Source organism: Trachypithecus francoisi, unplaced genomic scaffold, assembly GCF_009764315.1.
Source record: "Trachypithecus francoisi isolate TF-2019V2 unplaced genomic scaffold, Tfra_2.0 Lachesis_group0, whole genome shotgun sequence".
Classification (NCBI taxonomy): domain Eukaryota; kingdom Metazoa; phylum Chordata; class Mammalia; order Primates; family Cercopithecidae; genus Trachypithecus; species Trachypithecus francoisi.
In genome coordinates, this window is record NW_022681453.1 from 60,322,241 (window position 1) to 60,347,542 (window position 25,302).

The following is a 25,302-nucleotide window of genomic DNA, read 5'->3' on the forward strand; positions in this document are numbered from 1 at the left end:
TCAGACCAAACATATGTGGTCACTTGTGTACCCTCTTATTCTCCTAGTCCACATCCAATTGAGCAGCAAATCCAGTGCTATCTACCTTCAGGTTATATTGAGAATGACCACTTTTAGGCCCCTCCTCTGATAGTACACAGGGTCAAGCCAGCATCATCTTTCAGCATTACTAGGACTTGGGTTAATTAGCTAGGTAAGATGAAACATGAAGGATTACAAATAAAGGCAGAATACAGACTTAAAACCAGGAAGCCAGACTAAACACTCAAACATGGAGCCCATCGTGGCCCCAGGGCCTTTGTGCTTGACGTTCTCTCCATCTGGAACACCCTGCCCATTGCATTAATTGTTCGCTAAATGCCTTCAGGCATTCTCAGAAACATCCTGACTTTGTCTTCCTTCATGGTATATGTCACCACCTGCCTGGGTATTGTTTCCTTATTTTTTTCTCTTTCTTTCTCACTAGGCTGTCAGCCCATCAGAATAGAGATTTCTGCCTGCTTCTCCCCTTGGTGTGCTTTGGTTTCTGGAACAGGCTCAGCATGCAGTGGAGCCTCAGTGAATGTGCACTGAAGGAGTAGATACTGGGGAGCACAAACACGTATCAGGTGGTGAGAAGAATTGCTCCTTTACTATTTATTGACCCCTATTATGTGCTCAGCCATGATGTAGGTTGTAGACAAAAGCAGGAATTTAGAAAAAAACAAAACCAGCTGCTCCTTGTTGGTGATACTATGCAGGAGAGAAAAACTGAGTATTACTCAGTGTGGTGGCAGAGGGAAGTGCTGTGGAGAGGGAAGTGCCGCAGAGAGCGAAGCAGGGCTCAGGGAAACCAGGAGAGCAGAGATGGGGCTGGAGTGGCCTGAGAGAAGGGCAGTGGTGGGAGAGGAGACCTAGGATGTCAGGGGGCCCAGGTCCTGCTGGCCTTGGGGCTGCTCTGAGGACTTTTACTCTGGGTGAGGTGGGAGGCCCAGAAGATGCTGAGCCGAGGGGGACAAGCCCTGAATGTCATGAAGGGAATGAAGTGGGAGCAGCTAGGGACATGTGCACAGGGGAGACTGTCACTGTAGATGGCACAGGCAGAAAAGGCTTCTCTGAGGAGGTGACACTGTACTGAGCCCTGGCCTTGGCCATGTTTCTAGCTTCTGTGAACTTGGAGCTTTAACACCTGCCCTCTGTGTGTACACGGGACTTCGTGTTCTGAACAACCTCATGATATGCCAGGTCACCTTGCCTTGGCCCTTTGCCTCCCATGTCACCTTCTCCCCCAGAGCAGTCTTCCTCCCAAGGGTGCACTTCTCTTTTTTCTTTTTCTTTTTCTTTTTCAAGAGAGAGACAAGGTCTCCCCTCATTCAGGCTGGAGTGCAGTGCCGTGATCAGAGCTTACTGCAGCCTCGAAACCTGGGCTTAAGTGATCTTCCTGCCTCAGCCTCCCAAGTAGCTGGGACTAGAGGTATGTGCTACCCTGCCTGGCTAATTTTTTTCATTTTCAAGTTTTTGTTGAGGTGGGGTCTCACTATGTTGCCCAGACTGGTCTTGAGCTCCTGGCCTCCCAAAGTGATGGGATCATAGTTGTGTGCCACTGTACCCAACCTACTTTTCAAATACAAACCAACCAATCCAGTGCCTGCACCTCAGACACTTCCCCTGTGGGCTGTCATACTGGGACCACTATCCTACTGCCCTAATCACCTCAGTGACAGGAACCAGACCCCTATGGACTGGAATGATTGGAACTGCCCTCTCCTAAACCTGCTTGTTGCCCCTCACTCTTTTCTCCCTGTAGGCAGCACAGGAAAGGTGCTTGCTCAGAGTACCCCTCCCTCTGCCTCCTGACCAACCCTGCTGCTTCCCGTGTGGCCCGGCCTAACTGTGCTGTGCCTTCCTTCTGGGAACTGTGACTATCTTCAGTTTTACTCATCTGATCTGGAGGCCTTATTATACCTCAAACTTTGTATTAATACACAAGAATTAGAGTGCCCTGGAATGACAAGACACTTTGGACACAAGATAAACAAATGAGAACATACGAACTATGCACCATTTTCCAATATTCTGAAGAAGTGTAATAGTTTAATACATGAGTTTTTTTCAGGTGATGGGAAACATTGTGGCTGTTGGTGGGATCTGCTGAAGGCAGGGACTTCACTGTGATGACAGAGCTCTCTGCCTCAGGTTTCCTGCAGCCCAGGATTTTTGTATGAGGCCATGGTGTTGGGAATTTTTTGTTCCAAAGATTCCTGGATGTGATCTGTGTGAATTCCATGGACATCATGAGCTCTTTCCTTCTGTGATCCTGGTGGTCATTTATTATTTTTTAACCTTCCCAAAAAGATGCAGTGTGAACCTGGTGATCAAAGAGCAGCTTCTGATAGGGCCTTGGGGTCTCCCGCTGGCCCATGTTGATTTACAGATGCCATATAACGTAGTGTAGGGTGGTCTTTCCCTGGGTTTGCAGGCAGCAGTGTGTTGATGAGTCCTTCTCTATGTTTTTAAATTTTTTTTGGAGTCTCGCTCTGTCTCCCAGGCTGGAATGCAGTGGTGTGATCTCGGCTCACTGCAAGCTCTGCCTTTCGGGTTCACGCCATTCTCCTGCCTCAGCCTCCTGAGTAGCTGGGACTATAGGTGCCCGCTACCACGCCCAGCTAATTTTGTTTTTGTATTTTTAGTAGAGATGGAGTTTCACCGTATTAGTTAGGATGATCTCGGCTCGTCTCAATCTCCTGACCTCATGATCCGCCCGCCTCGGCCTCCCAAAGTGTTGGGATTACAGGCGTGAGCCACTGCGCCAGGCCCCTTCTCCTTCTGAAGAAAGGAACAACTGTCTCTTATGTTTGCCACACAGTATTTGTTTCCTCAGCTCCACAAAGGTCTGACAAATGGTAAGGTTCTGGTTATGGTGGTGTAAAAAATGACTCCAGATTCCACCTCTATCCATTCACCATAGGGCAGTACAACGAGGAGTTACACAAAAGGTGTCCAGCTTGTAGCCTATCATAAATCTGGTGCCAAAGACAAAGATATTTTATGTTGTAGTTGGCGTCTTGTAAATACAAGTACATTCTGGGGCATGAGGTTCCTGTAGAAGTGTTTATTTTGGTGGTGGTACTGTAGGGCAGATAGTATTTACTGGAACTTGCCTCAGGCCTCTTCCTCCTGCTTTTGGTGGGGCTCTAGGATGTAGTAAAGTAGCTGTCCCAGCTGGCATGCTACATGACTCGGTGTAGAGTGCGCATGATGGCAGTCACTGGAAGGAGCTGGTTGAGATTGGGTGATTTGGGGTCCTCATTATATCAACTTCACAGCTATCAACTCCAGAGACTGGAGAAGCTCTGCTGACCTCTCTAGGTGACCTTCACAGCCACCTGGATCCCAGTGAGAATGTTCTGGGGTAACTGTACCTTGGCTGCACCTGGGTGCTCAATAATGTCACCTGGACTCTCTCCCAACCTCTGACTCTTGTGTCCTTCCCTCAGTGTGGATGTCGTGCTCAGGTGGGTTTTCCCTTCAAGGTGACAGGATGGCACCCACAGCCCCAGCCACCCAACAGAAATAGACCTTCTCTCCCCTGCTACCAACCCTTGCCCTGACCCTCGCCACCTGATTGGTCACATGCCCAGACGTTAGCTAATCACTGTGGCTGGGTAGGTTGGGCTCTTCTGATTGCCCAGGTTGAAGTCATGTGGCCACTGTCACCAGGGGTACTTGGAGCTGCTCCCCTGTTTGGGTGGGAGATGGTATACCCACTGGCTTCTGTGTAACAGAATCCATGGTGGCATTTTTCCTTCTCCCATCACCTCCTCCCCAGGCTCCATTTCACCTGTGCCAGAAAGGAACAAAGTCTGTCTGAAGATAGGATTTGGGATTCCCCTCAGCTTCAAGATTTGCTCCTTGTCCTGGTGCCATCAGCTACTCACTCAACCAACATGCACTGAGCACCCTCAATATGCCAGGCTGTCACTAGGTGTGATACAAGGATGATACAGGGATGAGCAGGGCTAATGGGATTCCTGTCCTCCAGGAGCTGACACTCTAGTGGGAGTGCACAGACAAATCAAAGACCAATCCAGATCAGATGAGTCCAAATGACTAAAGAGATAGGATGGGATGGAGGGTGTCATGGAGGTGTCCCCAGTAAATCCCAATTCACTCACCATGCACTCAGCCTCATGCAGTATAGATCATAGGAAAGGGAGTACACATCATAGAAAGTCGCCTTCATGTTCAGGCAGCTGATGAAGTCCTATGGGCTCAGCTTGTTCAGGTCAAAGGTTATGTGGGCCACATCCATCTTCTTGGCAAGCTTATGGGAGAGAGACAGTGGGTGCCTCATCCCCTGCATCGAGACAAGCAGATGGTTAGCACCCCTTGAAGACTTCTCCCAGGGTCCCAGTTTCCTCCCCCGACAGGTGGGACCTCACCTGTTCTGATGGGGGCTCCCATTTCTGCCCCTTCTGGAGGACCAGGAACACTATCGCCTGCCAGAGCTTGGAAGGAAGGACTCTTCTGTCTCTACAGTTGTGCCGTCTTCCTCCAGGACCAGGAAGAAGGGCTTGTCTGCCAGTATCAAGAGTGTCCTGGACCTGGGGAATAAGGTGGGTGATGCTTCCGCCATCTCTAAAAAGTCACAGAGCCAGTCTGGGAAAGCTCCACGCCATAGCTCCTCAGATGCCAGGGAAGGAACAAGCGGGCTGGGGTCTGTGGGGTAGAACTGGAGCCCAGGCCCTCTGCTGTGGAATCACTATGTAAAGACTTTATCATGGTACCTCTTGGCGCCTGGCTTCAGGGTTCATAGTCTAGAATAATGTCCAATAAAATATAATGTAAGCCACATACGTAATTTTTAATTGAGATATCATTTACATATTATAAAAGTCACCCTCTTAAAGTGTACAATTCAGATCCGAGTACTGGGCAAAATGGTGAGACTCCATTTCTACAAAAAAAAATACATAAATTAGCCAGGTGTGGTGGTGTGTACCTGTAGTCCCAGCTACTCGGGAGACTGAGGTGGGAGGAACACCTGAGCTCAGGAGATCAAGGATGTGGTTAGCTGTGATCATGCCACTGCACTGCAGCCTGAGTGACAGAGTGAGACCCCATCTCAAAAAAAGCATATAATTCAGAGTTTTTTGTATATTAACGAAGTTGTGGAACCATCACCACTATCTAATTTCGGAACATTTACATCACCCCAAAAAGAAACGCAGTTCCAGCTGGGCGTGGTGGCTCACACCTGTAATCCCAGCACTTTGGGAGGTCAAGGTGGGCAGATCACCTGAGGTTTTGAGTTCAAGACCAGCCTGACCAACATGGTGAAACCCCATCTGTACTAAAAATACAAAATTAGCTGGGTGTGGTGGCACATGTCTGTAATCCCAGTTACTCGGGAGGCTGAGGCAGGAGAATCGCTTGAACCTGGGAGGCGGGGATTGTGGTGAACCGAGATTGTGCCATTGCACTCCAGCCTGGGAAACGAGCGAAACTCCGTCTCAAAAAAAAAGAAAAAAGAAACCCAGTTCCCATTGGCAGTGACTCCCCATTCCTCCAATTCCCCATCCCATGGCAACAGTTATTTTCTGTTTCTATGGATTTGCCTATTCCAGACATTTCATTGAAATGAAATAATACAATATGGGGTCTTTTTAGACTGACTTCTTACCATGTTTTCAAAGTCATCTGTGTTGCAGCATGATTTATCTTTTTTTTTTTTTTTCTTTTTTAAGATACAAGGTCTCAGTCTGTCACCCAGGTTGGAGTGCAGTGACACACTCATAGCTCATTGCGATCTCAAACTCTTGGGCACAAGCGATCTTCCTGTCCCAGCCTCCTAAGTAGCTGGAACTACAGGTGCTTGCCGTTACACCTGACTAATTTTTATGTTTTTGTAGAGGGTTTCTGGCTGTGTTGCATAGGCTTGTCTCAAAATCCTGGTCTCACCGGGCACGGTGGCTCACGCCTGTAATCCCAGCACTTTGGGAGGCTGAGACGGGCGGATCACGAGGTCAGGAGATAGAGACCATCCTGGCTAACACGGTGAAACCCTGTCTCTACTAAAAAATACAAAAAATTAGCCGGGCGTCGTGGTGGGCGCCTGTAGTCCCAGCTCCTCAGGAGGCTGAGGCAGGAGAATGGCGTGAACCCAGGAGACGGAGCTTGCAGTGAGCCGAGATTACGCCACTGCACTCCAGCCAGGGCGACAGAGCGAGACTCCACCTCCAAAAAAAAAAATCCTGGTCTCAAGGGATCCTCCCACCTTGGCCTCCCAACGTGCTCAGAATACAGGCATGTGCTACTATGCCCAAACATGATTTATTCATTTTTGACTAAATATTCCACTATATAGATATAGCACATTTTAAAATCCATTTATCAATTGATAAACATTTAGCTTATTTCTTATTGGCTACTATAAATAATGCTGCTGTGAGTTTTGGTGTACAGGTTTTTTATGAACATATGTTTTCCATTCTCTTTGGCATATACCTAGGAGAAGAATTGCTGACTTATACATTAACTCTATGTTTGACCTTTTTTTTTTTTTTTTTGAGACAGAGTCTCGCTCTATCACCCAGGCTGGAGTGCGTGATCCCGGCTCACTGCAAGCTCTGCCTCCCAGGTTCACGCCATTCTCCTGCCTCAGCCTCCCAAGTAGCTGGGTCTACAGGCACCTGCCACCACGCCCGGCTAATTTTTTGTATTTTTTAGCAGAGACGGTGTTTCACCATGTTAGCCAGGATGGTCTCCATCTCCTGACCTAGTGATCTGCCTGCCTCGGCCTCCCAAAGTGCTGGGATTACAGGCATGAGCCACCGTGCCCAGCCAGACTTTTTTGTATTATTTTTTGCTTTCTTTTTGAGACAGGGTCTTGACTGTTGCCCAAGCTGGAATGCAGTGGCACAGTCACTGCTCACTGTAGCCTTGACTCTGGAGCTCCAGTGATGCCCCCACCTCTCTGTGCGGCTGTGTGACCTCAGGCAAGTTACTTAACCTCTCTGTGCAGCTGTGTGAACTCAGGCGAGTTACTTAACCTCTGTGTGCAGCTTCAGTCGAGTTACTTAAATTCTCTGTGCAGCTATGTGGCTTCAGGCGAGTTACTCAATCCCTCTGTGCAGCTGTGTGGCCTAAGGGAAGCTACTTAAACCTCTCTGTGCAGCTGTGTGACTTCAGACAAGTTACTTAATCTCTCTGTGCAGCTTTGTGGCCTCAGGCAAGTGACTTAACCTCTCTGTGCAGCTGCTTTGCCTCTGGCAAGCCATTTAACCTCTCTGCACAGCTTTTTTGCCTCTGGCAAGTGACTTAACCTCTCTGTGCAGCTGTGTGGCCTCAAGGAAGTTACTTAAGTTCTCTGTGCAGCTGTGTAGCCTAAAACAAGCTACTTAACCTCTCTGTGCAACTGTGTGATCTCAGCAGTTACTTAATCTCTCTGTGCAGCCTCAGGTAAGTTATTTAACCTCTCTGTGCGGTATGTGGCCTCAGACAAGTTTTTTTTTTTTTTTTTTTTTTTTTTTTTTGAGACGGAGTCTCGCTCTGTCGCCCAGGCTGGAGTGCCGTGGCCGGATCTCAGCTCACTGCAAGCTCCGCCTCCCGGGTTTACGCCATTCTCTCGCCTCAGCCTCCCGAGTAGCTGGGACTACAGGCGCCCGCCATCTCGCCCGGCTAATTTTTTGTATATTTTAGTAGAGACGGGGTTTCACCGTGTTAGCCAGGATGGTCTCGATCTCCTGACCTCGTGATCCGCCCGTCTCGGCCTCCCAAAGTGCTGGGATTACAGGCTTGAGCCACCGCGCCCGGCCGGCCTCAGACAAGTTACTTAACCACTCTGTGAAGCTGTGTGACATCAGGCAAGTTAGGTAGTTTCTCTGTGCAGCTGCATGGCCTCAGGCAGGTTAAACCTCTCTGTGTAACTGTGTGACCCCAGGCAAATTACTTAACTTCTTGTGCAGCTGTTTTGCCTCTGGCAAGTTACTTAACCTCTCAGTGCAGCTGTGTGGCCTCAGGCAAATTGCTTCACCCCTCTTTCCAACTCTGAGACTTCAGAGAAGAGTTTTTGTTTTTTGAGGACAGCCTCAGGCCAAAGGTGCTGTGGCCCTCACACTCATAGCAGGCCCATGTTTTGGCAGAGTTGAGCTATAACCTTTGGCTACATGTAAAGTGGATTAGTGGCTTAAGGTCACCAGAAGGTGGGAGATTTGTTAGAGATGCTGCTTCTGTGGATTTCTAGAGGGAGGCAGAGATTGTTACCTAGGTCAGCTCCCGATTAGGGCAGCGAGTGGATTAGGGCAGTGTGTTCTAGCATGTGTCCTAGAGAATGCTGGGTCCTCAGGATACTGATAGATGTCATAAGAAAAATCAGCCTTTAGCCAGTTAGTTGTGGGATATCCAGGTTACACAAAGTTAAACAGATTTATGTGTGTGTGTATGCATGTACAAGCATGTTCTTTGCTCAACATAAGAAAAGTTCTAAGTGGGCTGCTACATGAAACTTTGAAAGTGAAAATGAGCCAGGCACAGTGTCTCATACCTGTAACGCCAGCATTTTGGGAGGCTGAGTCGGGTGGATCACTTGAGGTCAGGAGTTTGAGACCAGCCTGGCCAATATGGCAAAACCCCGTCTCTACTAAAAATACAAAAATTAGCTGGACGTGGTGGCAGGCGCCTGTAATCCCAGCTACTCGGGAGGCCGAGACAGGAGAATCTCTTGAACCCAGAAGGTGGAGGTTGCAGTGAGCTGAGATCGCACCACTGTCCTCCAGCCTGGACGACAGAATGAGACTCCATCTCAAAACAAAACAAAAAACTGAAAATATAGCTGCATTAGCCTGAGAGCCAAGCCATGCAGCAGGTGGCTTATGGCTGAGGCTTGTCAGGTCTTTGCTGGGGACGGAAGTCACGGGGCGTGAGAGCAGTGAGTGAAGTCAAGAGCAATGCCAAGGGGAGGAATGGCCGCTTCTTTCTCAGGCAGCTCTCACTTCCCATGGGAGGATGGACTTTGGGCTCAGGTGAACCTGAGGTCATGTTCTTACTTAGCTACTCACTGGCTTTGTCCCCCTGGTAGGTCACTTTACCTCTCCGAGGCTATAGTTTGACACGAGGATAATACTGCATTTCACAGGGCTGTCAAAAACAGATATCAATGTTGGGAGTTAAAGCCAGTTTCAAAAAAAACCCCAAACAAGGGTATTAAAGCAGGCATACTGTGTGGGTACCTGTTGTCCCAGCTACTCAGGAGGCTGAGGTAGGAGGATTTCTTGAGCTCAGGAATTTGAGGCTGCAGTGTGATATGATTAAGACTGAATAGCCACTGCGGTCAGCCTGGGCAGCATAGCAAGACCTTATCTCTCAAAAAAAATTTTTTTAAACCAGGGATATCAGTAGATGATGGCTGTCATCATCATTATTATAATTCTCTACCACATGTCTTGTCAGTGTTCGTAGTAGCCTTTTCCTGTGTTAGTTCTTGACTCAGATCTCTACTAGGTGGCCTCTCCTAACGCTGCCGTTTGGGTAATGTCATCAATAAATCCCCGGTCTGAACAGACACTGAAGTGAGCTCGGCCTGTCTCGGGGCTGTCATTACTTCTGCAGCCTCTGATGAACCTCGCTTCTGGCCTGCTGAGGATAAGCCATCGCCCACCCCCCCCCACCACCACCCTCTTTCTTTTGATGAGTCCTTTTCTCTGCACAGAACTTCTGGTGAAGGTGGTGGGAGTTGTTCTTGCAGAGCACATGGGATTCCAACGGCCTGGCAGTGGACCAGGATCTTGTTGCCATGGTGACTGACACTGTTTTCACTGAAATGTTGCCAGATCCTGAAGATCTTCGTGGACAATCTCTTTGCTATCATCCTGCTGAAGCAGGCCACAGCCGTGCACTGCTTGGACATGAGTGCCTCCCGTAAGAAGCTGGCCGTGGTAGATGAAAACGACACTTGCCTGGTGTATGACATCGACACCAAGGAGCTGCTTTTTCAGGTGATGTCCTCGAGGGGGTCCAGGGACATCGTCCTTTGATTAGAGACTCTCCTCTAGCTTCCCAGCCCCTGCAGGAGGCTCTCCAGCTCTGGCCCAGGCAGGTCTCTGGGAGGAGCAGTGAGGGGCAGGGGCCAAGCACAGGTGCAGAGTCCCAGAGGCCCTGGGCCACAACCTGCTCCTCCCACGCAGGCACAAGCCGCAGGGCCTGGACTGGCCTCTTTAACTTTGGTTTCCTTGCCAATGAGATGAGCCAGCAGAGCTTTCTTAAGCGTTTGCCATGAACAAGAAATGGAGCGATGACTCTGAGGGGAGCGTGTTGTCAGCGTTCAGTGAATGGGGTGATGGATGCACTTCCTTTGCAGAAGTCTGCGTCTTACCTGTGCAGGCCTGCCTGTGTCTATGTGCACCTACAGCACGGGAAGAAAACAGGATCAGTTTTGTCATCTGATGGGGCATGGGGATGGGCAAGCCTTGCCTTCTGCTTAATTCACAAGAATGCTAGAAGAGCCGGTAGAATGCGAAGTGCTTGGATCTTTGGAGGCCTAGGCATTGTTTAGTGTAGTCATCCAGCCCTGTGGCCTGAGGAAGTGTCACCAGAGAAGACAGCCCAGCAGCTCTGTGCCCGGAACCTGACTGGCTTTCTGCTGGGCTCGTGCAGTTCTTTGTCTCTTTTGGGCTTTGAAGGTGGGGAGGGCTGGTTTGGCAGAATCAAGTTCCCCTCAAAGCTGGAGCCCCTCCTAACTGGTTTCCTCAGCCTTACCAGGCTCCTCCTTGTTCTCAGCAGCAGAATCGAGAAGGGGAGGGGCCTGGAGTAGGGAACAGCCTCAGTCAATTAGAAGGGGTTACCTGGCCACCTCTAGCCCAGGGGTGACTCCCTGTCAGTCTCAACTCACTCATGTCCCGAAGAGAGTAGAATGGTTTGGGGGCAAGAGAGGGCACAGCCTTCAGGCTGACCTGGGCTTGGGTCCTGCCTGGATCCCTTACTGTGTGATCTTAAGTTAGTGAGCCTCTCTGAGCCTTGATTATTTTTCTCTAAAATGAAATTAGTAATTGCCCCTCACAGAATTGCTATGGGAATAGGGGATACCACAGTGCCTAGCTCAGTGCTGGAGACAAAATGGGGCCTGAAATGTTACCTCCCTTCTCCCCAGCCTCACCTCCCACCTATAGGGGGCGTAGCTGGCCCCAAATGTGAATCTGTATCTGAGCCTAGAACCATACAAGTGTGCAAGGGTGTGTGCTCCACCATCCCCACTGCTGGTTCTGTAGCAGGCTAGGGGAGGTGATTTTCAGCCCTGCCAGGAGACATCAGCATTCCCAGCTGTGACATTGCCTGCTGGCTTTTTCTCTTCTCCACTACTCCTCCCCCTACACATAAAATAGCTATATATATTTTTTCTAATTATAGAAGCAATCCACAATCATTATAAAAGATTCAGACATTGTAAAACATTCTAGGCAGAAAGTGTGAGCATCTGCTGGCCCCCAAGTCTCCAGGGCTGAGTAGGGAACTGAGGTGCAGTGGGTGCCTCCCAGGGTGACTCTGTTTTCACAATGTGTGGACTGTAAATACAAAGACAAGATATTCTTTTCAAATCTTAAAAATAACTCACTGTTCTTTCTCTTATTATCAAACAGAATAGATAGATGTTCATGACAGAACAAATTCAGGCAAACAAAAAAGATTTTCTAATTATGCAATTTCACCCACCCAGAAATGCTGTTAATCTTTTGGAACATCATATTCTTTTTTTTTTTTTTTTTTTTTTTTGAGATGGAGTTTTGCTTTTGTTCTGTTGCCCAGGGTGAAGTACAATGGCACAATCTCAGCTTACTGCAACCTCTGCCTCCCAGGTTCAAGCAATTCTCCTGCCTCAGCCTTTTTTGGAACATATTCTTGTAAACATTCTTCTGTGTATAGAGATGTGTGTGTCTTCTGTAATAGAAGTGGAATCCCACTTTGCCGATTCTTTTTTTTTTCTTTTTTTTTCTTTTTTTTCTTTTTTTGAGATGGAGTTTCACTCTTGTTGCCCAGGCTGGAGGTGCAATGCCACGATCTTGGCTCACTGCAACCTCCACCTCCTAGGTTCAAGCCATTCTCCTGTCTCAGCCTCCCAAGTAGCTGGGATTACAGGCACGTGCTACCACGCCTGGCTAATTTTTGTATGTTTACTAGAAACAGGGTTTCATCATGTTGGCCAGGCTGGTCTCGAACTCCTGACCTCAGGTGATCCACCTACCTTGGCCTCCCAAAGTGCTGGGATTACAGATGTGAACCACTGCACCCGGTCTGATTCTCCACTTTCTATACAGGGACTCATATTTCAGGAGAATATATATTTTTTAATATTATTATACTTTAAGTTCTAGGGTACATGTGCACAATGTGCAGGTTTGTTACATACGTATACATGTGCCATGTTGGTGTGCTGCACCTATTAACTCATCATTCACATTAGGTATATCTCCTAATGCTATCCATCCCCCCTCCCCCCACCCCACGACAGGTCCTGGTATGTGATGTTCCCCATCCTGTGTCCAAGTGTTCTCATTGTTCAATTCCCACCTATGAGTGAGAACATGCAGTGTTTGGTTTTCTGTCCTTGTGATAGTTTGCTCAGAATGATGGTTTCCAGCTTCATCCATGTCCCTACAAAGGACATGAACGCATCCTTTTTTATGGCTGCATAGTGCAGTGTATATGTACCACATTTTCTTAATCCAGTCTATCCTGATGGACATTTGGATTGGTTCCAAGTCTCTGCCACTGCAAACAGTGCCACAATAAACATACATGTGCATGTGTCTTTATAGCAACACAATTTATAATCCTTTGGGTATATACCCAGTAATGGGATGGCTGGGTCAAATTGCACTTCTAGTTCCAGATCCTTGAGGAATCGTCAGGAGAATATTTTTCAAAAGTAACACCTGCTTACTCAAAAATTCCAACAACACGCAGGTGCATGGAGGGGCTTGCCTCTGTTCATATCTTTTTGGTCCCCTTTCCTCCTTTCCCTCCATCCCACTGTAAGCAATTTAGTGGGATTCAGTCTTTAAGAGGGTATTGGGCTGAAATGTGCAAGCGCTGCCCACGCCCAGGGTGGTTCTCACAGGATCCCCACTGTCCCTGTCCCCCAGGAACCAAACGCCAACAGTGTGGCCTGGAACACCCGGTGTGAGGACATGCTCTGCTTCTCAGGAGGAGGCTACCTCAACATCAAAGCCAGCACCTTCCCTGTGCACCGGCAGAAATTCCAGGGCTTTGTGGTCGGCTACAATGGTTCCAAGATCTTCTGCCTCCACGTCTTCATTTCTGCTGTGGAGGTGCTACAGGTAACTGGGAGTGCCTGTCCACTCTCAGCGCTGGCAATGCAGACAAGATTAGGGAAGCCAGGCCCCTTGCTGGTGCTTTGGGGAGAGTAGCAAGGAGAGAAGAATGGCAACTGTGATGTCATGGGAGGCAGTCTGGGCTTGGAACCTGCGGTCCTATATCCACTCCTTGCAACCTGCGTTTCTGGGGGCAAATAGCTCAACCTCCCTGTGCCTCAATTTCTTCCTGGTCCCCCTTCTGGTAGGGATGGGAGGGGTATACAGTGTTGTCAGTAGAGTGTATTTTACGGAGAGCCCAACGTGGGCCGAGTGGAGTGAGCAGCAAAGCCGAGAGTCCAGCAGGGTGTGTGTGTGAGCACATGTGTGATGGTGGTGATGTGTGTGCGAGAGAGAGGGGAAGAGAGAGAATGAGTGGGTGGGGGGTGAGGCCTGAGGTCTGTGAGCCAATAAGGGAGCATGGGACTCTGCACAAGCCCCCTGAACTAAGAGGAGGCCACAGCAGAAATGGGGCACTGAAGGGAGGAGCCACAGAATGGAGGAGGGCAGAACCAGAGACAGGCGGCTGAGATTGACCTCCCGAATGCAGGCTTGTCTCCCCTCCGCCTCCTGCACCCCATGCAGATGGTGCTCACTGTAGGATTGCCATAAAACAGAGACGCAAACCAGCGAGAAACTTTAGCCCTCAGCATCCCATCCTCAGGACAGAATCACTCCTAAACATGTTGAAATACATCTGCTTAGACCTTTTCTGTGTGAATATGTAATGTATCATTAATATACAATTAGGAGCATGTGATGTTACAACATTTTTAAACAAAAGTGGAATCACACTGCAAATACTGTTTCATGACTTTTATGTGTGTAAGTATTGCTACCTATAGATGGAACCTCAGATTTACTGTATTCCCCTAGCCTGGCCTGTAAACAAGACTTCTCATCCCTTCCTCTATGGCCATCTTCTCATTTCACCTCACATTTGGTTATGGCAGCCCTATCACTGTCTATGAAGTGCTGGCTATAAACTCGTCATCTGGCCTTTTCACTCAGCAATCTCCTGAAGCATGGTTCTGTGTCAGTAAATGTGCTTATCCAGCATGGCAAAATGTTAAGGTAATTGTAGACTCACATAAGTTGCAGGAAATAATATAGAGATGCCTTATACCCTTTGCCCAGTTTCCCACAATGATAACAGTGTGCAAAGCTACAGGACAATTTTCCCACCCATGTTGGCATGTGTAACCGCCCCCCACAGTCATGGCACTGAACATGGCCACCACCACAAGGTGCCTAGTGTTGTGCTACCCTTTTACAGCCAGCACCCCTCCTTCCTGCCTGGGCCCCACTGCATTGTATTTACAACTGCATTTTGTCCTGTCTTGTGGATGTTTCATTACTGACAGACAGGCTGAACAAAGGGTGTGCAAAGAAGCCCAGAGCAGGAGAGAAGGCTCCCCAGCCTGCCTCTCGGTTGGCACAGTCGCAGGCTGGCTCTGCCTTTCTTGGCTGCACTGTCCTGAAGCAGGAGATATAAGAAAAACAAGTAAAGGGAAAACAAGTCCAGCTGGAGCTATGATAACATTATCTGCAAGGCCAGGCAGGGGCCCCAAAGAAATGGGTTCCAAGAGCAGGGACGAGAAAAACAAGTTTGTTAGTATCCCCCTGGAATTTTGTCCCCATGCCATCATTCTTTATTCTGCTCTCATAACTATTTTCATAACTATTTCTACATGATTTGTTTTTTCTAAAGACCACCAGAGCGGGCACAAAAGAACCAGCGAGTAGGCAAAGGTAGGAGCAAAACTGCAAGTTTATTTTTGGTCACCTAAGGTGTGGGGAGGAGAGGTCTGTCGGCCTCCGGCAAAGGAGGCCAACAGAGTCTCCCGTGGAGCTCTCGGACGGAGTTCCTACATTCCTGACAGGAGTGGAGGAGCTGGGAAGTCCGCGCGGCCCGCTGGCCAGAGCGGCTTTTCTAGGAGTGGGAGGGCAATAGGCGGGGCATGGGCGTGTCGGGGGGGGTGCGTTCCGCAGGTGCGACCAGGTAAATCTTGGTCTCTTCAGATTGACGTCACCTGGCGCATGCCCGGTTGGTCTGCACCTTCCCGGGTGCCGGCTGCATTTTCGCCCGCGCGGGAAAAGTTGGTGATGAAGAACCCGGAAGTGCACCATCTTGCCTCCGTTTGTCCAAACACTGCAAGTTTGCGAGGATTTTATATGTTCCTGTTTTCCCATCTGTGCAGGATGGCAAAGGTCACAAGACATGCCTGAGTTGCAAAACCTGTCACAGTTTGATTAACTGCCTTTGTTCTACTTCTGTAAGCTCGCTTTCCCCACCCCACAATTTTCGCACCACTAGCTAGCCACTCCCCTTCAGTCGCCTGAATAAAAGTCAAGCCTGGTCTTTGTTCATTGCTCAGCCTCTGGATATTAATCCGCTGGGCCAGTGGCCACCTAAATGAAATCCTCCTGTTTCACCCATTGGTCTCTCCAGTCTCCTGATTCCCACAACATTTTGGCAAGCCAGCCAGGAGCAGAGACAACAGGTTTACTGTCTCATTTGCCTGTGGGACTGGAGCCCTGGGGCCAGCAGAGACCTGTGACCCCAGGCGCTGTTGGGAGAACTTCAACCCGGAGGGGAGATCAGCTCTCCCGTGGTCTGGTGCCCTTACCCGACAGTGCAGCGGAACCTAAAGGGGCTACAGGATGATTCCAGGAACAGCACGCTTCAGGACCGCAGTAAGGTTTGGGGCCCAAGGCAGGACCTGTCCCATAAGGGTGGAAGGGAACTTGATCAGCTCCTGGGGGTGCACCAAGTAGTCTGACCCAGGATACAAGAGTGGCTCGCAAAGTCAGATGAAACTGGCACCCAGGGCATACAAGTAATCTGACCTAGGACATGAGAGTGGCTTGCTATTTTGGATGAAACCTACACCCCAACCAACCCAGGATGCAAGAGTGGCTTGCTAAATTGGTTGAGAAAGGAAATGGAGCAGGGACGTGTGTGGGTGCGTATGAAAGAGACGGTTCCGGGAGGAACCAACGCAGGGAGCGATGTGTGAGGGTTGCAGGGCTCTTAGCGTAGACTGTATGCTCCAAGCAAAGTGTGGGACTGATCAGGACTAGTGGCGAACATCCTACATGGGCTACCGCATGTGGCTCAGGAATTACTAAATTGTGGGGGGATTAACAATCACTTCAAAGCTAAGCAGCGTCTGAAAGACTCCAGCGAGGGGGACGATCTAATGAGTCTGAAGTGAAAGTGAGAGTGAGTGTGTTGTGCCAAAAAAGGAGGAAATGGGAGGGAAGTCGTCAAAACCCACTCCATTAGAATGTACGTTAAAGAACTTTAAGAAAGGTTATAAGGGGGACTATGGAATCAAGTTGACCCCCCCAGAGGTTAAGAACTCTCTGTGAAATAGAATGGCCCTCTTTTGGTGTAGGATGGCTGGCCTAAAGGACTATAGATAGATAAACAATTGGCCATGTATATCAGGTGGTGACTAGGGTCGGAGAACAGCCAGGGCATCCAGACCAGTTCCCGTATATTGGCTCATGGCTGAATGCAGCCCTGCCTATTAGCTTATTGCAGAACGCTAGTAGCTTGAGTTGAGCCAAAAGTGAAAGAGAATTCAGCTTCACTGTCAGCTACAGAGACAAAGGGAAAGTCACAGGAAAAACTAGTTTTGCAGGAATCACCGGAGGAGATAGAGACCCCTCCTCCCTACACTCCAATCTACCCACCCTTTACCAAGGCTGGCCCCTGAGCAGCCAGACTCAGATGGTGATATGCCCCAGGCTACACCCCAGAGGGAGAAATCTGAGCCCTCACCCCAGGGGGTCAAGGAGGACAGTCAGAATGATCAAGCAGGCTGCCTCCAGTCTGGCTGCACCCAGGCTATGCAAATGCCTCTCAGGGAAACAAGGGGACCCCTTATTATAATGAACAGAGCCAAGTGCAAGGAGGAGAACAAACTTTCGTTTACCAGCCTTTTTCAACCACTGATCTCCTAAACTGGAAACACCGTACTCCCTCCTACACGGAGAAGCACAAGCCCTCACAGATCTAATGCATTCCATCTTCCTGACACACAGTCCAACTTGGCCAGACTGCAAACAGCTCCTACTGACGCTGTTTAACACTGAGGAGTGCCGGAGGGTAACCCAGGCAGCCCTCCACTGGTTAGAAGCCAGTGCTCCAGAAGGCACACTTAATGTTCAGGCTTATGCTCAGGGCCAGTTCCGAGAAGCAGACCCTAACTGGGACCCAAATGATGCAGCCCAGTTTCAGCACCTACAGAGGTACCAAGAAGCACTGGGTGCAAGGATTAAGGGAGGGTAGAAAGAAGGCTATCGATACAGGAAAGATCTCAGAGGTGCTTCAGGGAATTGATGAAAGCCCCAGCCAGTTTTATGAGAGACTCTGTGAGGTGTTGCAGTTTTATACTCCCGCATTTGACCCCGAGGCCACTGAAAATCAGCACATGGTGAACACAGCATTTGTAGGAAAAGCCCAGGGGGACATTAGGGGGAAGCTGCAAAAGCTAGAGGGCTTTGCAGGTGTGAATGCCACTCAGCTTTTTTTTTTTTTTTTTTTTTTTTTTTGAGACGGAGTCTCGCTCTGCCGCCCAGGCTAGAGTGCAGTGGCCGGATCTCAGCTCACTGCAAGCTCCGCCTCCCGGGTTTACGCCATTCTCCTGCCTCAGCCTCCCGAGTAGCTGGGACTACAGGCGCCCGCCACCTCGCCCGGCTAGTTTTTTGTATTTTTTAGTAGAGACGGGGTTTCACCGTGTTAGCCAGGAGGGTCTCGATCTCCTGACCTCGTGATCCACCCGTCTCGGCCTCCCAAAGTGCTGGGATTACAGGCTTGAGCCACCGCGCCCGGCCCACTCAGCTTTTAGAAGTGACCTGACTAAGGTGTATGTTAACCATGATCAGGAGGCGAAGAAGGAGGCTGATCAGAGACTCAGGAAAAAGACCGATTTGCTGGCAGCAGCACTTACAGAGGCGGGGGCAAGTGTCGTGAGAGGACATGGACATAGGTGCAGACAAGGAAGAGGTCAAATCAGGCAAAGACCCAAGAATCGGGCAAGAGTAGATAGGGACCAGTGTGCGCGGTGCAAGAGGAAAGGACACGGGAAGAATGAATGTCCAGAAGGCAATGAGGGAGAGGACGAAAGCCAAGCAGTTAGAAGGCTGCCAGCTAAAGGCTATCATACCCAGAAGGAGCTAGACGCTGACTTCATTGGGCTGGCAGGGACTGAAAGGTATGCGGACTAGGCCAGACTGGGCTCCATCTCCTTAGGCCCCCAGGAGCCCCTATCACAGTGGAAGTAGGGGACTACCTGATGGACTTTAAATACTGGGGCTGAACACTTGGCAGTGATACAGCCCGTGACTTTAAGCCTGCTCCATCCTGAAGAAATGGTGTTAACCCTTACCGTCCTGCAGGCAGAGGAATGGAGACTGTATGCAGAAGGGTTGCCAAAGCTGGGGCTAGATGAGCTGTGTAAGTTACCTAGTAAAATTCCTGGAGTGTAGACTGAGGATAATCCCCCTGGCCTGGCTGTGAACCAGGCACCAGTGATAGTGGAACTAAAATTGGGGGTAACACTGGTTCAGGTTTGTCAATACCCACTTTCCGAAGAAGCTGTACAGGGCATTCAAGGACATTTGAAATGGCTGTTAGAACACCGGACCTTGGCCTGATGCCGGTCACCATAGAACACTCTGCTTTTGCCAGTGTGGAAACCAAGGACTAATGAATATAGACCAGTGCTGGACATACGTGTTGCAAACCAGGCCCCTGGGGATTCAGGAAATGGAAATTGCACACGGCCAACTGGCCACAAAGCTCAGGAAGAGTGGAGCACATGAACCGGACACTCAAGCAGCTACTAAAGAAATGTTGCCAAAAAACTCATCTAAGATAGGATCAGGTCCTGCCCATGATCCTCCTCTGAGTCAGGTGTACCCCCACCAAACAAACTAGATATTCACCCTCTGAAATCTTGTTCGGCCAGCCACCCCCAACCATAGGTCAAATTAAAGGTCATTCCATGAGTTAGGGAAGCTAACCTTGAGAAGGCAGGTGCAGGCCTTAGGGAGAGCCATGCAAGAGATCCATGGCTGGGTACAGGAAAGAATGCCCATAGGCCTAATAGACCACACACACCCCTTTAGACCCAGGGACTCTGTTTAGGTCAAGAAATAGAATCCAACCACTTCAGGACCCACATGGGATGGGCCCCATACTGTAATCTTGTCCACTGTCACTGCTGTTAAAGTTGCAGGAATCATGCCTTAGATCCACCACAGTTGGCTGAAACCAGCAGCCCAGGACAAGTGGACCAGCCAGCAAGACCCAGACCATCCAAACCGGCTGATCCTATGACAGGACCGAGGTGCCAGTGAAAGTGACAACAGCCCTGCTCTGGTGACTTCAGAAGCTGAACAGTCTACACACGGCTGAAGCTTGAGGAGACAGCAGCCCTGCTCTAGTCACCCCGGAAGCTGACTAGTCTATGCATGGCCAAGGTTTCATCAAGGAAGTAAATGTAGTTAGAAATCTTAAGCCCAGTAACTTTCCTTGTAATCTTAATTGTTTTACTATTAACCTGTCACTGTGCTCAACCTCCTCCCCTGGTTAAGGACCTCTGCTGTCCATACTGGGTATGAGTATACTATTCATTACTTTGTTCTTGCTACTCCCTCGATCCATGTTAGAAGGAGGGGTATGTGGAAAGTTTAAACTAACTGTTGTCTAGAAATTGATGACAATAGGAAGGTCGTCGAAGATATAACTGCAAAAATTCAAACATTAGCCCATGTCCCAGTCCAAATTTGGAAAGGATGGTCTCCAGATACCCTCTTTGGGGGCTGGTGTTCGTCCCTTGGAGGATTTAAGACCTTAATAGGAATAGTTCTGGTCATATTGGGAGCCTGCCTCATACTCCCTTGTCTCCTACCTCTCCTTGTCAAAAACATCCAATCAGCCATAGAGGTTCTTGTACCCAGGTAAACCACCACCCAACTAATGGCTTTAACCAAATATCAACCTTTGCCAAATAAAGAACTGACTCCTCATGGAGAATTAAATTCTAATGATAATTCTTTCTATTAAACTTTATTTATAAACAGCATCAAAGGGGAGAATTAAGCAGGAAATATAAGAAAAACAAGTAAAGGGAAAACAAGTCCAGCTGGAGCTATGATAACATTATCTGCAAGGTCAAGCAGGGGTCCCAAAGAAATGGTTCCAAGAGTAGGGATGAGAAAAACAAGTTCTTATCAGTCTCCCCCTGGAATTCTCTCCCCATGCCATCATTCTTTGTTCTGCTCTTATAACTATTTTTGTAATATTTCTGCAAGTTTGCAAGGATTTTATATGTTCCTGTTTTCCCATCTGCGCAGGATGGCAAAGATCACAAGACATGCCTGAGTTGCAAAACCTGTCACAGTTTAATTAACTGCCTTTGTTCTGCTTCTGTAAGCTTGCTGTCCCTGCCCCACAAGTTTTGTGCCATGGCTAGCCACTCCCCTTCAGTCACCTGAATAAACGTTAAGCCTGGCCTTGTTCATTGATCAGCCTCTGGATATTAATCTGCTAGGCTGGTGGCCACCTAAATGAAATCCTCCTATTTCACCCATTGGTCTCTCCAGTCTCTTGATTCCCGCAACAGTCAGTCCAAGGCTCAGTTTCCCCATCTGCACAAAAGGGCCCCCTCCAGCTCTGACTCCGAGGGTCCAGCCTCAGTCTGTGTCTGTGAACAGTGCTGGGTGATGATCCTGTTGACCCCTCACGTGCCTGTGACAAAGAAGGTACCACAGAGACCTGGCGATGCCCATTGAACTAAGAGGACACTCAGGCCAGAGAGGAGTGGCTGCCAGAGGCTGAGCAGTGGGGCAGTGGTTCCGGCTGGGACTGGTCCCGATCTCTCGTCTCCAAATGCTCACCATTGTGCCCATATTCTTGGAAGGAGGAAGTAAGGGAGAGGTGGACTGGGCAGCCTCAGGTGGATCTGAGTCTAGCCGCACCTCAGGCAGCTGAGGGTCCCCAGGCCTCGGTTTCCCATCTCTCCCCAGCAATGCTGTGAAGCCAGGAGCCCCTGGTGGCTGTCACACAGGTGGGCAGAGGCCCCTCCTCCAAGGTTGCGGCCGTGTCTCTTCCCTGGCCTGGGGTCTGTGTACCCATGGCAGAGGCCACCACTGGGCAAGGTGATTACCCTGGCCTTCCTGATTCTCCCCCTCACAGATCTGGAACATCAGCCTGGAATGGAGACCTCATCATGGCCTTCCCTGTTTGCCACCCACAGTGGCTGCCCATGTCATTCAGCTGTTCAGAGGCAGAGGCAGAGCCTACACCTGGGATCCCAAGGGCTAGGGCTCGGGTGCCCCAAGATGGCTGCCTCCATCTTCAGAGATGGCCACCCAAAGGCCCCGACCACACACCTTACAGCTCCTCACAGCTCTTCCCCAGCCCACGAAGGGGAAGTCAGAGGGCAATGGCTCAGAAAGTCCTCCACACTCAGGCTCGTGTGGGAACACTGAAGAGAGGAGCTCAGGGGGACCCTGTCATCGTGGGAGACGCTGAGGCCCCATAAAGCCTCACGCAAAGGAGAGGGCCTGGCTGCAGTCCCACCGTCTGCCTGCCAGAGCACCAAAGCCTCCCCAGGATTTCCTTTCACTTTGAGGGCAAGTGTCTCCCAGGTATGAATACTGAATCTCCGCCACTTAATGCCAATTTGCAATCTGAGAGGGGGATCTTGTGGGCCCTGCTTGAGCTCCCCAAGGGCCTGTCAGAGTCTGTGCCCCCACCCCAGTGCCACTCCCCTCTGGAAGTGCTGGCCCTGTGAGAAGGCACCTTCTCCAGGTCTGGCTTCCACCATCGAGGAGGCCCTTAAAAATGCCAAAGTCCTCAAGACCATTGGCCAGGGAAGCCTGGGTGAGGTGAAGTTGACCCAGCACAAACTCACTGGGACTCAGGTGGCTGTAAAAATAAAATTAGGGGCTCTCCTAGCCTTCTGCGTCTACACAGAAAGGTAGAAGTCACAAAGGCCCTGAGTGCTCCATCATAATAAAGCCATATCATGTCATTGAAACCTCGGACATCCCATACTGAGCTATGGTGATACTCATAGTGAAGACCTTTTCCACCAAACACTCCAGCCCGGCCACATAGAGGAGGAGGCAGCTCGAGCCATGTTTCTGCAAGTACTATCTGCCCTCCAGTACTGCCACCAAAGTCAGCCGCCAAGACCTGAGTGACAGGACTCCTGGATGAAGAGCACAACACGAAAATAGCTGACGTTGGCTTCATCACCACATATTCCCAAGGCCAGAAGCTGAGCGCCTTTTCTAGGACTCCCCTTAAGCTGCCCCAGAACTCTTCCTTGGCCACGAGTATCACAGCCCCACCATGGTCGTGTGGGTCTTGGCTCTCTCCTCTACCACATGGGACCAGGGCCCTGCCATTTGGCAGGCAGAACTTCTCAGGCTCAAAAAAACATACTTCGCAAGGAAAATATGTAATGTCTATATTCCTTCTGAATTGAAATATTTGTCAAGAAATTTCTGATCCTTGACCCCAGAGAGTGACCCACAGAGGACCAGCTGATGCGGGACCCCTGGGTCAGTACTAGCCAGGGAACCCTCAGGCCACACATAGAGCTGCTCCAGTCACCTGGGCCCCCTGACAACCTGACAGCCTGACTTTTGGTAGCTGTGACATTCTAGGCACATTGAGGAATCCCCAGTAGGAAAAAATATATAATTATTCCATGGCCACCTACCTTCCCCATCCCCCAAAATTAAGTCCAACTTTTCTGTCCCAACCAAAGGGGAATCAAAGGCTGGAATGTTTGGTGAAAAAGGTCTTCACTGTGACCTTTCCCACCTTTACTTCAGAAATCCAGCAGCCCAAGGAGGACCAGGGCCAGGGCAGAAGATGCCCAGAGAAGCCACCTTGCCTGCTTGTCCCCTACTGGGCCTGGAGGTGACATGACCCAATACCAGCACATCTCCAAGTGTGGCCCTGTGGCCTCCCCCTCCATCCAGAGCACCAGCAACAGTGGGAGCAGCCCAGGAGGAGTCAACTGCCCCCAGGGAACATCCCAGGAAGCCAGTTCCATCTATTCAGGAGACCCAGGAGTCACTTGTCCCCAGGGAACATCCCAGGACGTCAGTTCTGTCCATGCGGGAGACCCAGAGTCACCTGTCCCCAGGGAACAGCCCGGGAAGCCAGTGTCCTCTCCACTGGGCATCAGATGGTGTGACCTCAGCCTCTCCTTGTGAAGAGAACCAGGGCTGCCAGGGAGCCGCCAGATTTGTCTTCAAAAACATTTTGCGGCCGGGCGCGGTGGCTCAAGCCTGTAATCCCAGCACTTTGGGAGGCCGAGACGGGCGGATCACGAGGTCAGGAGATCGAGACCATCCTGGCTAACACGGTGAAACCCCGTCTCTACTAAAAATACAAAAACTAGCCGGGCGAGGTGGCGGGCGCCTGTAGTCCCAGCTACTCGGGAGGCTGAGGCAGGAGAATGGCGTAAACCTGGGAGGCGGAGCTTGCAGTGAGCTGAGATCTGGCCACTGCACTCCAGCCTGGGCGACAGAGCGAGACTCCGCCTCAAAAAAAAAAAAAACAAAACATTTTGCTTCCTCCTGGCCCCAAAGTCCCACTGTGGATGGAGAAATACAGTGGCTCCAGTAAACCCAGGGGACAGCTGCGGCCCAGACACAAACTGAGCATGGGGGAGGGGCGGGCAAGCTGCCTTTTCTGCATTTTATTTATTATGTTTTTGTTGGTTTCTATTTTTGTTTTTAGAAAATGTCTCTGAGTCATATGTTTTTTATTATTATTATTATTATTATTATTATTATTTTTTGAGACAGAGTCTCCCTCTGTCACCCAGGCTGGAGTGCAGTGGTGTGATCTTTGCTCACTGCAGGCTCTGCCTCCCAGGTTCACGCCATTCTCCTGCTTCAGCCTCCCAAGTAGCTGGGACTACAGGCGCCCGCCACCACGTCTGGCTAATTTTTTGTATTTGCAGTAGAGATGGGGTTTCATCGTGTTAGCCAGGAAGTTCTCGATCTCCTGACCTTGTGATCCACCCGCCTCAGCCTCCCAAAGTGCTGGGATTACAGGCGTGAACAACCACGCCCAGCTGTTATTTTTAAATTAATTTTAATTGGCAAATCATGCTTGTATTCATTTATGGGGTACAATGTGAGGATTAGATAGATGTGTGCACCGTGGAGTGATGAAATCTTAGCATCTCCATCACCTCAGAAAGGCAAATTCCACATGAAGTTACGGAAGTGTTGATCGAAAAATGTTGACCCCACAGAAGTAGTGAGTAGATCCATGGTGACCAGGGGCTGGGTATCAGGTGTGGGGGTGGGAAAGAGGGAGAGAATGGAGAGTTGTTGGTCAAAGGATCAAAGTCTGAGATGGACAGGAGGAAGAGGTTTTCACATCCAGTGCACAGCAGGGTGACCAGAGTCAATGATAATGTATTGCGTATTGCAAAACACCTGAGAGGGTCCATGTCAAATGTCTTTCTGCACTTAGAATAGAGAGGACGAAGGTCCTGAGGTCAAAGAACACTACAAACATATGACAAGTCAGCCATGTGTGGGCTCCAGTGGCTGCATGGGATAACTGGGCAAGACACCCTCGCTGTTGTGTGTCTGACACCCCCATCCTGGAGGCCTCGTTGAGGACAGAAGCATGGAGGACAGAAACATGCAAAGTGGCGGAGGGGTCTCAGCATGGGATTCAAATCAAGGAAGCTTCTGGTGCCCGTGTGGCCTTGAAACCAACCATTCCTACGCAAAGGAAGGGGTGAGATGGAACGTCTGGAGCCTCCTGGACACCAGAGGGCGCCTCCATCCCACCTAGTGGAATGTAAAAGCCAGGACGGTGTTTCCTGGGGCACTTCTCTCCTGCCCTGCTCTTCTCTGTCTTTTCTTCATCCAGGTAGTTCTAATTTGGCTCATGTTA

The 25,302-nt window shown here is 49.8% G+C and overlaps 1 protein-coding gene, 1 long non-coding RNA gene and 1 pseudogene across 2 annotated transcripts; 1 reads left to right on the forward strand and 2 right to left on the reverse strand.

Moving 5' to 3' along the window:
• Positions 1-2,669: 2,669 nt before the first annotated feature.
• Positions 2,670-4,869, reverse strand: LOC117083334 (annotated as a pseudogene).
• A 4,909-nt stretch (positions 4,870-9,778) lies between these two features.
• LOC117083335 (intraflagellar transport protein 122 homolog) lies at positions 9,779-14,981 on the forward strand. Its single transcript, XM_033210876.1, has 2 exons — positions 9,779-9,974; positions 13,116-14,981. Exons 1-2 carry the CDS (start codon positions 9,885-9,887, stop codon positions 13,398-13,400), a joined length of 375 nt encoding a protein of 124 aa, XP_033066767.1. The 5' UTR covers positions 9,779-9,884; the 3' UTR covers positions 13,401-14,981.
• Positions 14,982-15,415: 434 nt separating this feature from the next.
• On the reverse strand, positions 15,416-23,880 carry LOC117083337. Its single transcript, XR_004437053.1, has 3 exons — positions 23,851-23,880; positions 23,006-23,008; positions 15,416-16,214 (listed from the first exon to the last, which is right to left on the reverse strand). It is a non-coding gene; the product is annotated as an uncharacterized LOC117083337 (long non-coding RNA).
• Positions 23,881-25,302: the final 1,422 nt, after the last annotated feature.